This window comes from Canis lupus, chromosome 9 (assembly GCF_003254725.2).
Source record: "Canis lupus dingo isolate Sandy chromosome 9, ASM325472v2, whole genome shotgun sequence".
Lineage (NCBI taxonomy): Eukaryota > Metazoa > Chordata > Mammalia > Carnivora > Canidae > Canis > Canis lupus.
In genome coordinates, this window is record NC_064251.1 from 46,293,640 (window position 1) to 46,306,755 (window position 13,116).

The 13,116-nt window shown below is 41.8% G+C and overlaps 1 protein-coding gene across 6 annotated transcripts in view; it reads left to right on the plus strand.

The window, feature by feature from the left end:
- Window positions 1-13,116, plus strand: part of VPS53 (VPS53 subunit of GARP complex) — a 143,690-nt gene that overhangs the window by 26,926 nt on the left and 103,648 nt on the right. For all 6 annotated transcript variants that reach the window (XM_049114259.1, XM_025476197.3, XM_035721581.2 and 3 more), the window contains one exon: window positions 11,038-11,124. In XM_049114259.1, coding sequence (XP_048970216.1) covers window positions 11,038-11,124 — 87 coding nt within the window. The remainder of the gene's footprint in view (window positions 1-11,037; window positions 11,125-13,116) is intronic.

The following is a 13,116-nucleotide window of genomic DNA, read 5'->3' on the forward strand; positions in this document are numbered from 1 at the left end:
CATTTTTTCATGTGCTCCTTACAAACTCTTTAAAGACATGTCTACATCTAATGATCTTTTCTTTTAAGTATCTAGCATAGTATATATAATAGGCTTATTTTATTGAAAAAGTGAACAAAAGATTGAAACTTTTTTTTTTCCTGGACAATGTCTCAATTACAGTGTAGTTCAAAGGTATAGTTTTCCTGATCCGTGAGCCATTCTTCTGCGTATGCCTGTAGATGTTGAACTTAAACAGCTTACTTACAAACTCTAAAGGGTGGTCGACAACATTTGGCTATTGAAGGAATAGTCACACATGAAGTATCATACTCCATTGGGGAGATCTGGGAATAGTATTAATAATGGCCATTTAGTGAGCCCTCCCCCTTTTTTAAAGATTTTATTTATGTATTCATGAGAAACACAGAGAGGAGAGAGACACAGGCAGAGACACAGGCAGAGGGAGAAGCAGGCTCCATGCAGGGAGCTGGACATGGGACTCGATCTCAGGTCTCCAGGATCACACCGAGCTGAAGGCGGCGCTAAACTGCTGAGCTGCCCTAGTGAGCCCCTTTTTATGAGCTGCATCCTCTGTCAGAACTTTCTCAGATGCAGAAAACAAAATCCCAGTTCAAGCAGGCTTAGGCCAAAAGGGGGATTATTTGAAAGGCACTTGTGTCTTGTTTTGAAGAAGGTGAAGTTAGACTGTGGAAGAGTAGTGTCAGCTGAGCTTGTCAAACAGTTCAAGCTCAGGATTGGAATAATGCTCCAAAGTTTTCTGTATTTGTCTGTCTGCCTGTATTGGCTTTGTCATCCCTATGTGGAGACCAGCTTCCTCCCCTTACTGGGGAAACTTGCTGCTCTCTAACTAAGCTTCTCATCTTGGGCTCCCACCAGAGAGAGATGACCTCTTTTTGCCAATTTATTCTGGAAAGTCACAAGAAAACTCTTTGGCCCAGCTTGGACCAGGCCTGCTTCTGAGACAGCAGACTCTCTAAGAACACGATGAGAGAAAGATTCCCAGAAGGAGAGAACTGGGTTAATAGTTCCAGAGGTGTTCACGAATAAGTTGTGTATTCCTTCCTAACAAAATGTTTTTGAAAAAAAAATGTCTTTGAGGTAGGAGCTCCTGTTCTAGAAATGGTGAGCCCCTGCCTCCTAGATGTAAAGTGGCTTGATAGAGATCACACAGTAAGTGGCAAGGCCAACACTCAAATCCCAGGCTGCTGGTTCAAAAAACCCTTGCTTTTTTACTAATATGATGCATTCCTTTTCCAAACAATAGGAAAGGAACTGGCAGACGAACATAAAGTTGGACAACAGAAATGATAACAGAATAGTGGGAAAACACAATTTTCTTCCCAGGAACCTTGAATATTAGCACCTTATTTTTTCGAGGAACATAAAGCCATACCAGTTCTTCTGAAAATAATTAACCTTTTCCTCCTTTCTGCAGTGGTGACAAATGGGATCTTAGTCTCATCTCTCTCTTTCTCTCTTTTTTTTTTAAGATTTTATTTATTTATTCATGAGAAACATACAGAGAGAGAGATATTGAGAGAGGCAGAGACATAGGCAGAGAGAGAAGCAGGCTCCATGCACGGAGCCCAATGTGAGACTTGATTCTGGGACCCCAGGATCACGCCTTGGGCCAAAGGCAGATGCTCATCCACTGAGCCACCCAGGCATCCCTCAGTCTCACATCTCTTAAAGGCTGCCTGTGGACTCACAGGATAAAGGTGATATAATTCTCTAATAGAGCAAACTACAAAATTACATGAATCTAAGAGCCAAAAGGGATATTAATTTCTTAAAGCATTTCCACATTTCCATTCACTCAGATCTCCTCTGTATACACAGGTGGCAAATAATAGTTCTGGAGAGAAAAATTTAAAAGATAAAAGAAAAAGGCAGTAGAGTCTGTGGTGCCAGGTTCCATGCTGCTTATTTTCTGTGCTCGTGACCTAATGGGCCTTTGGTATTCTATTCAGGGTCTACTTCAGGAAGCAAGGAAAATTAAGAATAATGGTTACAGTTAATGGTACACAAAAAACCAGAGATAGCCTAATTGGTTCACTTAGTCTTCTAAGCTAGCTCAGTGGGTTGCTTTGCCTCTCCCAGTTGTAGAATTAGAGTGTCTAAAGAGAACTAACACCCTTGAATGCAGGCTTAGCCACACTCCTGTGCTCAGTCTAGAAATTCTGGTAAGGGTAGATTGAAAGCAGATATTTTTGGGTGATACTTCTGTTTTTAATCCTCATACAGCTTGGAATGGGAAAGTAGCCACATTTATTTTAAAGAGTGTCTAGGGACAGTGCCAGAATCTTTCTTTCAGCACATTTTCTCATTAGCCAGGTAGTAAAAGTATTTTAGTATTAGTTAAAAATAAAATCTTAACCTTTTGTAAGTTTTTAATGATTCTTCCAAATTACAAAACACTCTTCTTCCTGGGTAATTGATTAGTAGAGATTAGATATCAAACATTGGGGTGTGTGTTGAGAATGGACTTGCTTAATGGAATGAGGCTTCTGAAGAACCCTTTTGACTCTGGAAAATGAATTGTGTTAAATTTCCTCAACTTTGGTACATTGTTATAACAGGCAGAAGTATTCCAATCTGAAAAAAAAAATCTGGCAAACAATTTATCTTTCTTTAAGACTGTGAAATGTAAGATTGTGTGAGTCTTATTTGTTTGCTGGAAGAAAAACGTGGTACCTTTGGCAGAGATGGATCTAGTAGGATGCCAGATTGAGAATAAGGACTTCAGGTAGAAACTCCCTGAGAAGGGATCATGCACACTTCTTCAGACCTTACATCTGAATATAGAACTTGGTCCTTTCTGCCTTTCTTAGCTGAATGTCATGTGTCTTAGGGTATTTGGCTAGAAGATGGTGCTTATGATCCCATCAAAGCATCACTATGCATGACATGACCAATAACATCAAAGAATTTGGTGCAAACTGCACTCCAAAAAGTCAGTCCTTTCTGGTGGGCGATTGCCTTTCAGGTAGTACTTTTTTTACCCCATGACCTGACTTTTTTTTTTTTTAGAAGACTCCAAAGGGTTTAGAATTTACCAACCTCAGGCAGCCCGGGTGGCTCAGCGGTGTAGTGCCGCCTTCAGCCCAGGGTGTGATCCTGGAGACCCGGGATCGAGTCCCACATCGGGCTCCCTGCATGGAGCCTGCTTCTCCCTCTGCCTGTGCCTCTGCCTCTCTCTCTTTCTCTCTCTCTCTCTCTCTCTCTCATGAATAAATAAGTAAAATCTTAAAAAAAAAAAAAGAATTTACCAACCCCTTTCAGTATCATGGGCATGAGACTCCATGTTAGCCAAATAGATAACAATTACAGAAAGCAGGATACTGTATTTTTGAACCACTGCTGATAGGTATGCCTGAGGTTAGAGAAAGGCAGGGCCACCAGTCAACACACCTCACTCATGGCAATGGTCTCAGCACTGCTACTCTTCTGAGAAATGCCCTGTGATAGTTTTAATCAGTTGGCAAGTATTTGTCAAGTTCCAGCCGTACTCTAGCTTTGGCTAGATGCTGTAGGTGATGTAACTGTATGGTCAATCACCAGAGTCCCTTTTCAGAGTGAGAAGGAGCTATTAATAATTATACCGAGACAGTAGTCCTAAACTGGACCTGTCCTTCTGGCAACCAAAATGGGTGATTGCCTGAACTATAGGGGATATAAGAATGCTGGTCATGCCCTTGGTCTATGCTCTAAAGGAGACTTACAGCCCTGTTTGAGAGCTAATACTGTTTATTTTTTTATTTTATTTTATTTTATTTTTATTTTTTTGAGAGAGAGCACGTGCATGTGTGTGAGCAGAGGGGAGGAGAAGAGGGAGAAGAGAGAGAATCCCAAGTAGGCTCCATGCTCAGCCCAACACAGATCCTGACATGAGGGCTTGATCCCATACCTTGAGATCATGACCTGAGCCAGGACCAAGTTGGATGCACAATTAACTGAACCACCCAGGCATCCCAAGAGCTAATACTTATACACTAAACAATCTAATAACATTGTGAAAAAGTCCTTCTCTTCTATAATTGTCTCATTACCACCATCCCCCTAGCCTCCCAAATCAATTCTCTTCTGTTGAATTATTCCCACATTAGCCACATGCAGGCATTGCTTATCTTCAAAACGTCCTCCCTTCACTCCTTCTATTGCCCCATTTTTCTTCTCATAGCAAACACTTTCTGAAAAAAATAATCTACACGGGAGGTCAACGGACTTTTCCTGCTAAGGGCCAGATAGGAAGTACTTTAGACTTTACCTGCTGTTGTGTGGTGAAGGTAGCCATATATAATACCTAAATGAATGGGATTGGTGTGTTCCAATCATTATTTATAAACACAGGTGGCACACTGGATGTGGCCCACAGGCCACACTGTATGCTGGCCTCTGCCCTACACTCATCTCCACTTGATGGTATCATCGCTGTGCACTCCCATCCCCTTGACCCCACTCAAACTGCTCTCATGAAGTCATCAGCAACTTCCCTGTTGTCAAATGCAGTGACAATTCTCTATCCTAATTTACATAAATGTTGTGTATGTTTTTTTTTTCTGTTTTTAGACTTTATTTATATATTTGAATATTTCAGAGAGAGAGAAAGAGCACAGGCAAGCAGGTGGTAGGAACAAAGGAGAGGGACAGGCAGCCTCCGTGCTGAGCCCAGAGCCTGACACAGAACTTGATCTCACAACCCAGGATCATGATCTGAACCGAAATCAAGAGTTGGACGCTTAACCAACTGAGCCACCCAGGTGCCCCTGATTTACACAAATTTTCAAGAGCTTAAGACATAATATCTTTTCCTCCTTCTTCCAACTCTTGTTTGGCGTCTGACACCACAGTCCCTCATTTTCTCTCATGTCGCTGCTGCAACAAGGAGGCCACATCTTTTCTCCCTTTTTCTTTTCTTCTAGACTTCTGACCATTGGAGTGACTAAGGGCTCAACCTGTGTAGTTTTCTCTTTTTTGTTGTCTATACTGTCTTGCTGGGTGATTTCTAGTCCTACAGACTTCAGCATCATCTATAAGCTGATGACTTACTTACTTGCTTGCTTATTTATTTTTGACTTCTAAATTTAAATCTCTAGCCTGCACCTTTCCTCCATGCTCCAGGCTTAGATGTCCAGGTTGATATCCCCACTGGACATCAAGGAGGCTGTGCACCCCTAGCCTATTGAAATAGATCTCTTGATTTCTGATCCCACCACCGCTACACACACCGGTCTGTCAAACTTGTTCCTTCTCTTGTCTTCCCTACTTAGTTTAAGGGAGTAATTCAGTGGCTTTTCAAACTGAAACCAAAGAGTAATCCTTGATTCTTTCTACATTATCCACATCCGGTCCATCAGTGTGAGTCCTGCAGGTCCTATCTTCCTATAAATCCCGTCACTTTACTTCTTCCCACTACAGCTGGCCACCTGCTTCAGACCTGCCCCATTTCTCACCTAGACTATAGCACCCTTCCCAGCTGGCTCTTTCCTTCCTGCCTCTGTCCAACCCCCACCACATAGCATGTAAACCATTCACCAGTCCCTTGTTTAAAACCCTTCAGTGGCTTCTCATTGCCCTTTGAACAAAATCCTGTGATTTCACCAAGCCTTTAAGACCCTCCAAACTCTGGCACCTGCCTCCTTCTCCAGATGATTAGCACTGCCACCCCCCCACCCCCCCTCTGCCATACTACCCTGCCATCCACTGCCTTCCTTTTAAGTCCTTTAGAACACTGAAGTTTTTTTCTGCATCAGGATCTTCTATTTGTTGTCTCTACTTGAAATCCTTCTTACTCCAGATCTAAAAATTCTGACTCTTCTTCATCCTCCAGGCCCCAGTTCATGTATTCTTTCTCAGGAAACCATCTACGACCATCTCCCTTACTCCCACCACCCTGCTCAATTCCTCCAACACACCTGTCCTTCCCTGAAATCTTCTCTCTTTCTTTGTTAGTTGTTCTTCCACTGTATCCCCAAACTGCCACTTCTCAGAATAAGTTCCTGAGGACCATGTGTGTCTCATCTGCAATTGGGTTTTCAGTGCTTAGAGGAATACCTGGTAGATGGGAGACGCTCAATAAATATTTGTTGAATGATAGAAGGAATGAATTAACGAAATGCTGACTAATAGAGCTGGGACTGTAACTGTCACAGTAATTCAGAGTAATGGTTCAGATACAGGTTGTCTTCAGGCACGAGAAGAGAAGGTCTGTGTGGCTGGAAAGTGAGAATTATTTGTGATTGAGGATGGATTTGAAAAAAGAGCATTTAAAAAAAAGAAAAAAAGAGCATTTTTAAAGTACTCGCTATTCTTATTGCTATTATTTTAAAAGACCCTGGCCTAAATAGTAGCTTGTAAGGTTGTGATCTTCAAGATGAATTTGTGGGCCTCCATTCTCTCTTTCTCTCTTCCTACCAAACAAACAAAAAGCCAGTGTTGGCGATGGGCTCTCTGGGCTCCCACGACATTCTCTACATATCTTTATCATATCTCAATGTTCTTACTGTTTATTATCCTATTTACCTTATTAGAGTATAAACTCCTTGAGAGTAGGAATTACATTTTTTATCCCCACATCTCCAGTATAGTAGTTGTTGATTGAATAAAGTGGATATTAAAATTTGTTCTAGTTCCTGAACAGCATGGTCAAAAGACAGTGATTTAGCAGGACACCTGGGTGGCTCAGCGGTTGGGCGGCTGCCTTCAGCTCAGGTCGTGGTCTCAGGATCTGGGATGGAGTCCCGCGTCGGATTCCTGTAGGGGGGGCTGCTTCTCCCTCTTCAACACACCTGTCCTTCCTTGAAATCTTCTTTCTTTGTTAGTTGTTCTTCCACTGTGTCCTCAACCTGCCACTTCTCAGAGTAAGTTCCTTGAGGACCATGTGTCTCATCTGCCACTGGGTTTTCAGTGCTTAGAGAAATAACTGTGTCTGTGCCTCTCATGAATAAATGGATAAATCTTAAAAAAAAAAAAAAAAAAAGAAAGAAAGAAAAAGACAATGATTTAGCAATTATTTCAGAAGAGAAAATTATAGTGTTTACAAATATCTGAAGTAATCTAAAAATATAGTTAATTCAAAGACAATCATTGAAAAATGCCTTTCTTTCTTTTTTTTTTTTTTTTTAAGATTTTGTTTAGGGCAGCCTGGGTGGCTCAGCGGTTTAGTACCGCCTTCGGCCCAGGGCGTGATCCTGGAGACCCAGGATCAAGTCCCACGTTGGACTCTGTGGAGCCTGCTTCTCCCTCTGCCTGTGTCTCTCTCTCTCTCTCTCTCTCTCTGTGTCTCTCATGAATAAATAAATAAAATCTTTAAAAAAATAAAGATTTTATTTATTTATGAGATATACACAGAGAGAGGCAGAGACATAGGCAGAGGGAGAACCAGGCTCCCTGCAGGGAGCCCAATGTGGGACTCAGTCCCAGAACCCTGAGATCATGCCCTGAACCAAAGGCTGATGCTCAACCACTGAGCCACCCAGGTGCTCTGAAAAGTGCCTTTCTTAAATAGAAAAATATATGGAGGGTTCTGAGGTGGATGAAATTACACACACACATATATATATATGAATTATATATATATAAATACATGAATACATATATGTATGAGTAATATGAATAACATATACATATATACACACACATACATACATATATATATATATATGAGTAACATACTACAATTTTACAAAATTGATGGCATGGCAAGTTAAAACATTTTCCTGTCTCATTTCCTAGGCTTAACTTGTGTTTTTTTTTTAATGTGAGGATTGCAAAACTGAATTATATTGTTTGACAGAAGGTCTGCAGTTGAAATGCTGGCTCAGTTGTAACTACTGTGGCTGATGTGTTTGTTGCCTGTCTATCCTGAGAGCAAAGACAGAGTGTGCATGTGTGTGTGTGCCATGATTGATTTTAAAATTCAACTTAATAAACATGTATTGAGCACCTACTATATTATTCTGCCCTCGATGCCAGTAGGTCACAGTGAATGCCTTTTAGGATGTCATGGTCCAACCAGAAAACACACTCACAAAAAAATTATTGTAAATGTTAAGTATCCATAAAGGATCTGAGGCACTCAGATGATGAATGAATTGATTCCACTGTGTGCTGCAGGAGAGTTTGTTGGGAGGGAGGAGGAAGGTAGGGGAAAGGATGGGGAACAAGTGGCATTTGAACTAGGCCAGACAGACAACAAAGATTTGCACATTCTCAGTAGCTGTGTTGAACATTTTATTTTGACATTTCACCCCTTTGGTTTTATTTTATTTTATTTTATTTTTTTCCCCCTTTGGTTTTAAATGGACGTTCCTTTTTATCATTTTAATTTTGTTAGAACTTGGTTTTGGTTTGTCATAATTTTATGAAATCTGAAGTTGGATGATATAGTACTAAGCAACAATCAAAAGAATCTTGCTTGTATGCTGGTTTTGAGGAGGTGAACATTAAAAATGAGGAAGAGGAGATCCCTGGGTGGCTCAGCAGTTTAACGCCTGCCTTCGGCCCAGGGCATGATCCTGGAGACCTAGGATCAAGTCCCGCATTGGGCTCCCTGCATGGAGCCTGCTTCTCCCTCTGCCTGTGTCTCTGCCCCTCTCTTTCTGTGTCTCTCATGAATAAATAAATAAAAATCTTTAAAAAAAAATAAAAATGAGGAAGATAATTCTTTGATGAGATGGGGAGGTGGGATGAGTGGATGTGGATTCACTCAGAATGGCTTAGGGTAGGAAGGGCAGGCCTTGTGGTCTTGCTGAGAAGGAAAGGTATGGTCTGGGGGACATTATATATGCATGTATCTCTGGGTGTCTATACATGTTACAGACATGCATTTGCTTGGGAGTCCTAAGCCTTGGAAATAATATTTCTGCGGTTTTTAACACCTGTCGTGTCCTTGAATCTTCCCAGCAACCGTGGAAATAGGTGCCATCATCAGCACTTTGCCAACGATAAAACAGATGCCCAGAGAGGTTGCACGCAGTGATAGTGGAGGCGAGCCTCAAACTGCTGCCTGCTGGCTGAAAAGTGGAGGGTTTTCTCAAACCACCACTGCCATTTCAGGGGTGCTGAATACTAGGATGAGAAAGGCAGAATGTCAAGAAACCGAGTGGAAACATTGGCAAATGAGGCATCCTCTTGGAGTGGAATGGGATTGAGTAGAGCTACTTACTGTGACCCACTTCCATTCCATCTTGTCTTTTGATTGTTCCCTACTTTTTAGGTATCATTTCCCAAGTTAGGAATTTTTGACTCTGACAGCAATGCCAACTGTTCTAAGACTAGACTTTCTGGTGATTAAAATCCCTTGTCCAGGTGGCAGAAATCACAAGTATAGAAGCTCCTTTGCTCACAAACCTTTGTCGATACAAGTGAAGCGATCCAGCAGAGAGAACACACACTGACCTGGTGCCCCAGGAGACGGTGCCAGCAGCTGTCCAAATAGTGTCCCCTCAGACTTGACCACAATGGGCTAAAGGAACAGCTTCTCAGATGACTTTCTGGTTGCATTTTAGAAGCTGTAATACAGTCACATGCAACAGCTCAGCATGTGAAACTCCTATTTGGGATTGAGCCACACACAGGGCAAGGGACTCCAAAAGCAGAAAGAATTCCCAGTATCAGAAGTGAACAGTCCGGGACACCTATGAAGGAAAGGAAGACACAAGCCCTGCCTCCAGCAAGGAAGGAATTTCCAGCAGAGGAAGCCAGCTTGAGTTTGCTTTTTGGGGATGTTTTTTAAGTACAAAAAAGACATATTAATTCATGATCTAGAGGTAGCTTTTTCATTGGGTCCAGCTGAACACAAAAGTCCAAATAATTCTGTCAGGGCTTCTGTCATCCCTTCATCTCAGCTCTGCTTTCCTCTTCCCTCCGGGGCGGCCCTCTCAGGGAGGTTGGCTATTTCCCCTTGTAGGCTAAGAGGGCCACACACAGCTCGAGGCTTACATTGGCCTTATCATTACATTCAGAAAGGGTTTGTGAGGCCCAGTTAGGACAGGCCACTCTTAAATCCAAAATAAATAAAGTGTGATGAAATATAGTATGAGCTCTTCTGGCTGCTACATCTTTTCTAAGTACATATGTTCTGCATGTGTATGGTTTTAGCACCCTCACAACTCCCGAATATCACTTCCCCTACTCGAGGGAGCTACCATGGCTTATCATACTTTTAATGTGTGGCATCCATCTTAGAGGTTTTTCAGTAGAAACATTTGGCTCACCATCTGCTTTAAGTGTCCCTTTCTAACTTCGTGTCATAGGTTTCCAAATGGGGTACTAGAAATGTCTTCAAGGTTTGCATGGTTCTGGAATCCCAAAATCCCAACAGTTGATTTTGTTGAAAGTACAGTCTTCTAGAACTTTCAAAATTCAGAGTTTCTCCCTACTTATAGCCACCTCTGTCTCTCTACAAGCTTTGATGGCTATTATGCACATGTGTGTATATATACACACACAAAAGAATGCACAAGTGTGCATGTCTTGTTTATGTGTTATTACAGTAACACCTTGTAATCCCTAAGGGAGGGAAAAATAAAATAAGATGAAATCAGAAAGGAAGACAAACTATAAAAGACTCTTAAGTATAAGAAACTGAGGGTTGCTGGAGGGGAGGTGGGTTGGGGGATGGGATAACTGGGTGATGGGCATTAAGGAGAGCACGTGATGTAATGAGCACTGGGCATTATATGCAACTGATGAATCAATGAATTCTATCTCTGAAACTAATACACTTTATGTTAATTAATTGATTTAAATAAAATAAAAAAAATTTAAAAACATATAGTAATCCCTGAGATGGAGGGAGATCATTTTTAAATTAAAACTTTATGATTCAGGTTGGCAAGAATCCTGTGTGTTTGCCTGTATCCAAATGCTAGAGTCTGTCTACTACTTTGGTGCAGTAAAATCATATACATAAGTACAATGAATCAAAAGAACTTTATGGTAGTTTTCGTCTGAAGCTAGACTTGATTGTAGTGTAGTGACTGGTGTTGTCTCGGGTTGCTTCTTGTTTGTCATTTATTTCTCTTATTCTAGGCACTTGAAGAGGCCCAGAAAGCTATTCAGCAACTCTTTGGCAAAATCAAAGATATCAAAGACAAAGCAGAAAAGTCGGAGCAAATGGTGAGTTTAGGTTTCTTTCGAACTTTTTTGCACTAGAAGAGGAAGTTAGGTTTTTGTCCAGTCATACTAATTAATGGGCTTTTTCTCCCACTTGCTGCCAACCACAGCACCCACTTCTCTAAAGCAAGCCCTATGAGTACATTCCAGATTGATTCAAGAAGAGCTGCACATGCAGTGACTCACCATCCCTGCTGCCCTACATTTGCAGCCCTGTTTTTAAATAGGAAAAGTTTTCTTCTCTCCCCAAAATAGTTTTCTAGTCATTTGGGATTCCTTTTTCTGGCATCTGTATGTATCATGTATTTCTCAGTTAAGATATATGATATATAACTTCGTATAGCATGAAAACTGGTCTGGATCTGGGAGGTGGGATGTATCCTGCCATGAAATGTGCTTATGGTTTTGATTAAGTTCTCCCTTGACAAATTTGTGTTCTCTGGTGATGTACTCAGGAGGGCCTCTCTGCTCACTGAGAATCCAGCCTCACCCACTCCTACTTCATGGGGGAACACTATAAAATGTTAGCTCCTGTGCTTACATTCTGACCGCATAATGTCATGTCTTTGAATTACCTCTGAATTCCATTTTTTTCAACCGTAAAATAAGAACAGTAACACCTGCCTTAAAGAATTGTTGAAGAATTAAATGTATGAGGAGTACTGAGCATAGTACCAGGCTTATAGAAGCCATTATTAATGTCATTCCTACCCCTCCCTGGCCGCCAACTTCTTTTGGTTACAAAAACTCCCAGATCCTTACAGTCTTGTCACCCTACATCCTATTCTAATTTACTACAAGAACAGATCTGATGTCATGTTTCTGTGTATCATTCAGCTCTCTTCAGTGGCCATTTGGCAAGATAGGGAAGGATGTGGAGTGGGAGGGGGATGGGCAATTTGATGAGTGGTGCAAAGCATGACCTCTGAAGTCAGGCTGCCTGGGTTGAGATCCAACCCCTCTCCTTACTAACTGTGGCAAGTTATTTAATCTCTCTGTGCCTTGGTTTCGTCACTGTAAAATGGAGATAATAGTCCTGGGGACATCATAGAATTGTGGGAAATAAATGAGATGATGTGTGACACACATAAGCCCTGAGTAAGGATCAGTTGGTGCTGGCATGCCCACCAAGGCCTCCTCATCCAAACTGGCCAGTAGGAAGGCAGAGACTGAGAGCTAGAGCTGGGGTAGAGACACTGAGATCCTGCCAGGTGCTGTTCTTACCTGTTGGCTCTTCCTGTTCCTCCTCCTGGGCAGGCGGTGTTTCAGGCCTTAACTACCAAACGAGGGGTCAAAGGAAGAGAACTCCTTCATCAGAGGAAAAAAATTAATCCTGCTTTGTCACAGAGTGAAATAGTCTTTGAGAGGGACTTGCTCTGTGGTTCTTTCCCCAAGGATGCACTGCCTTAGCACCATCCACAGGCAATTGAAGTGCAAAAGTTAGTATGTGTCTTATTTTAAAGCAGTTTGCTCTCCTAAATAGTGCTTTTGCTAAAGGGAGGAAGGGGTAGGATTAAAGAGAGAACTGACATTTGTTGAGCTCCTTCAATGTGCCAAATACTTTGCCATAGATATGGCTTTATATAAGTGATCTAATTTAGCTCTCACAACAAATTTGTGAACTAAGTTTTATTATTATTATTTTTAGAATTACTCATCGTTTTAAAAAGATTTTTTTTTAATTTTTTTTTTTTTTTTTTTAATGATAGTCACAGAGAGAGAGAGAGAGAGGCAGAGATACAGGCAGAGGAAGAAGCAGGCTCCATGCACCGGAAGCCCGATGTGGGATTCGATCCCGGGTCTCCAGGATCGCGCCCTGGGCCAAAGGCAGGCGCCAAACCGCTGCGCCACCCAGGGATCCCTTAAAAAGATTTTATTTATTAGAGAGAGAGAGCAAGCCTACAAGCAGCGGGGAGGGGCAGAGGGAGAAGCAGACTCTCCACTGAGCAAGGAGCCCGATGCAGGACTCGATCCCAGGACCCCGGGATCATGACA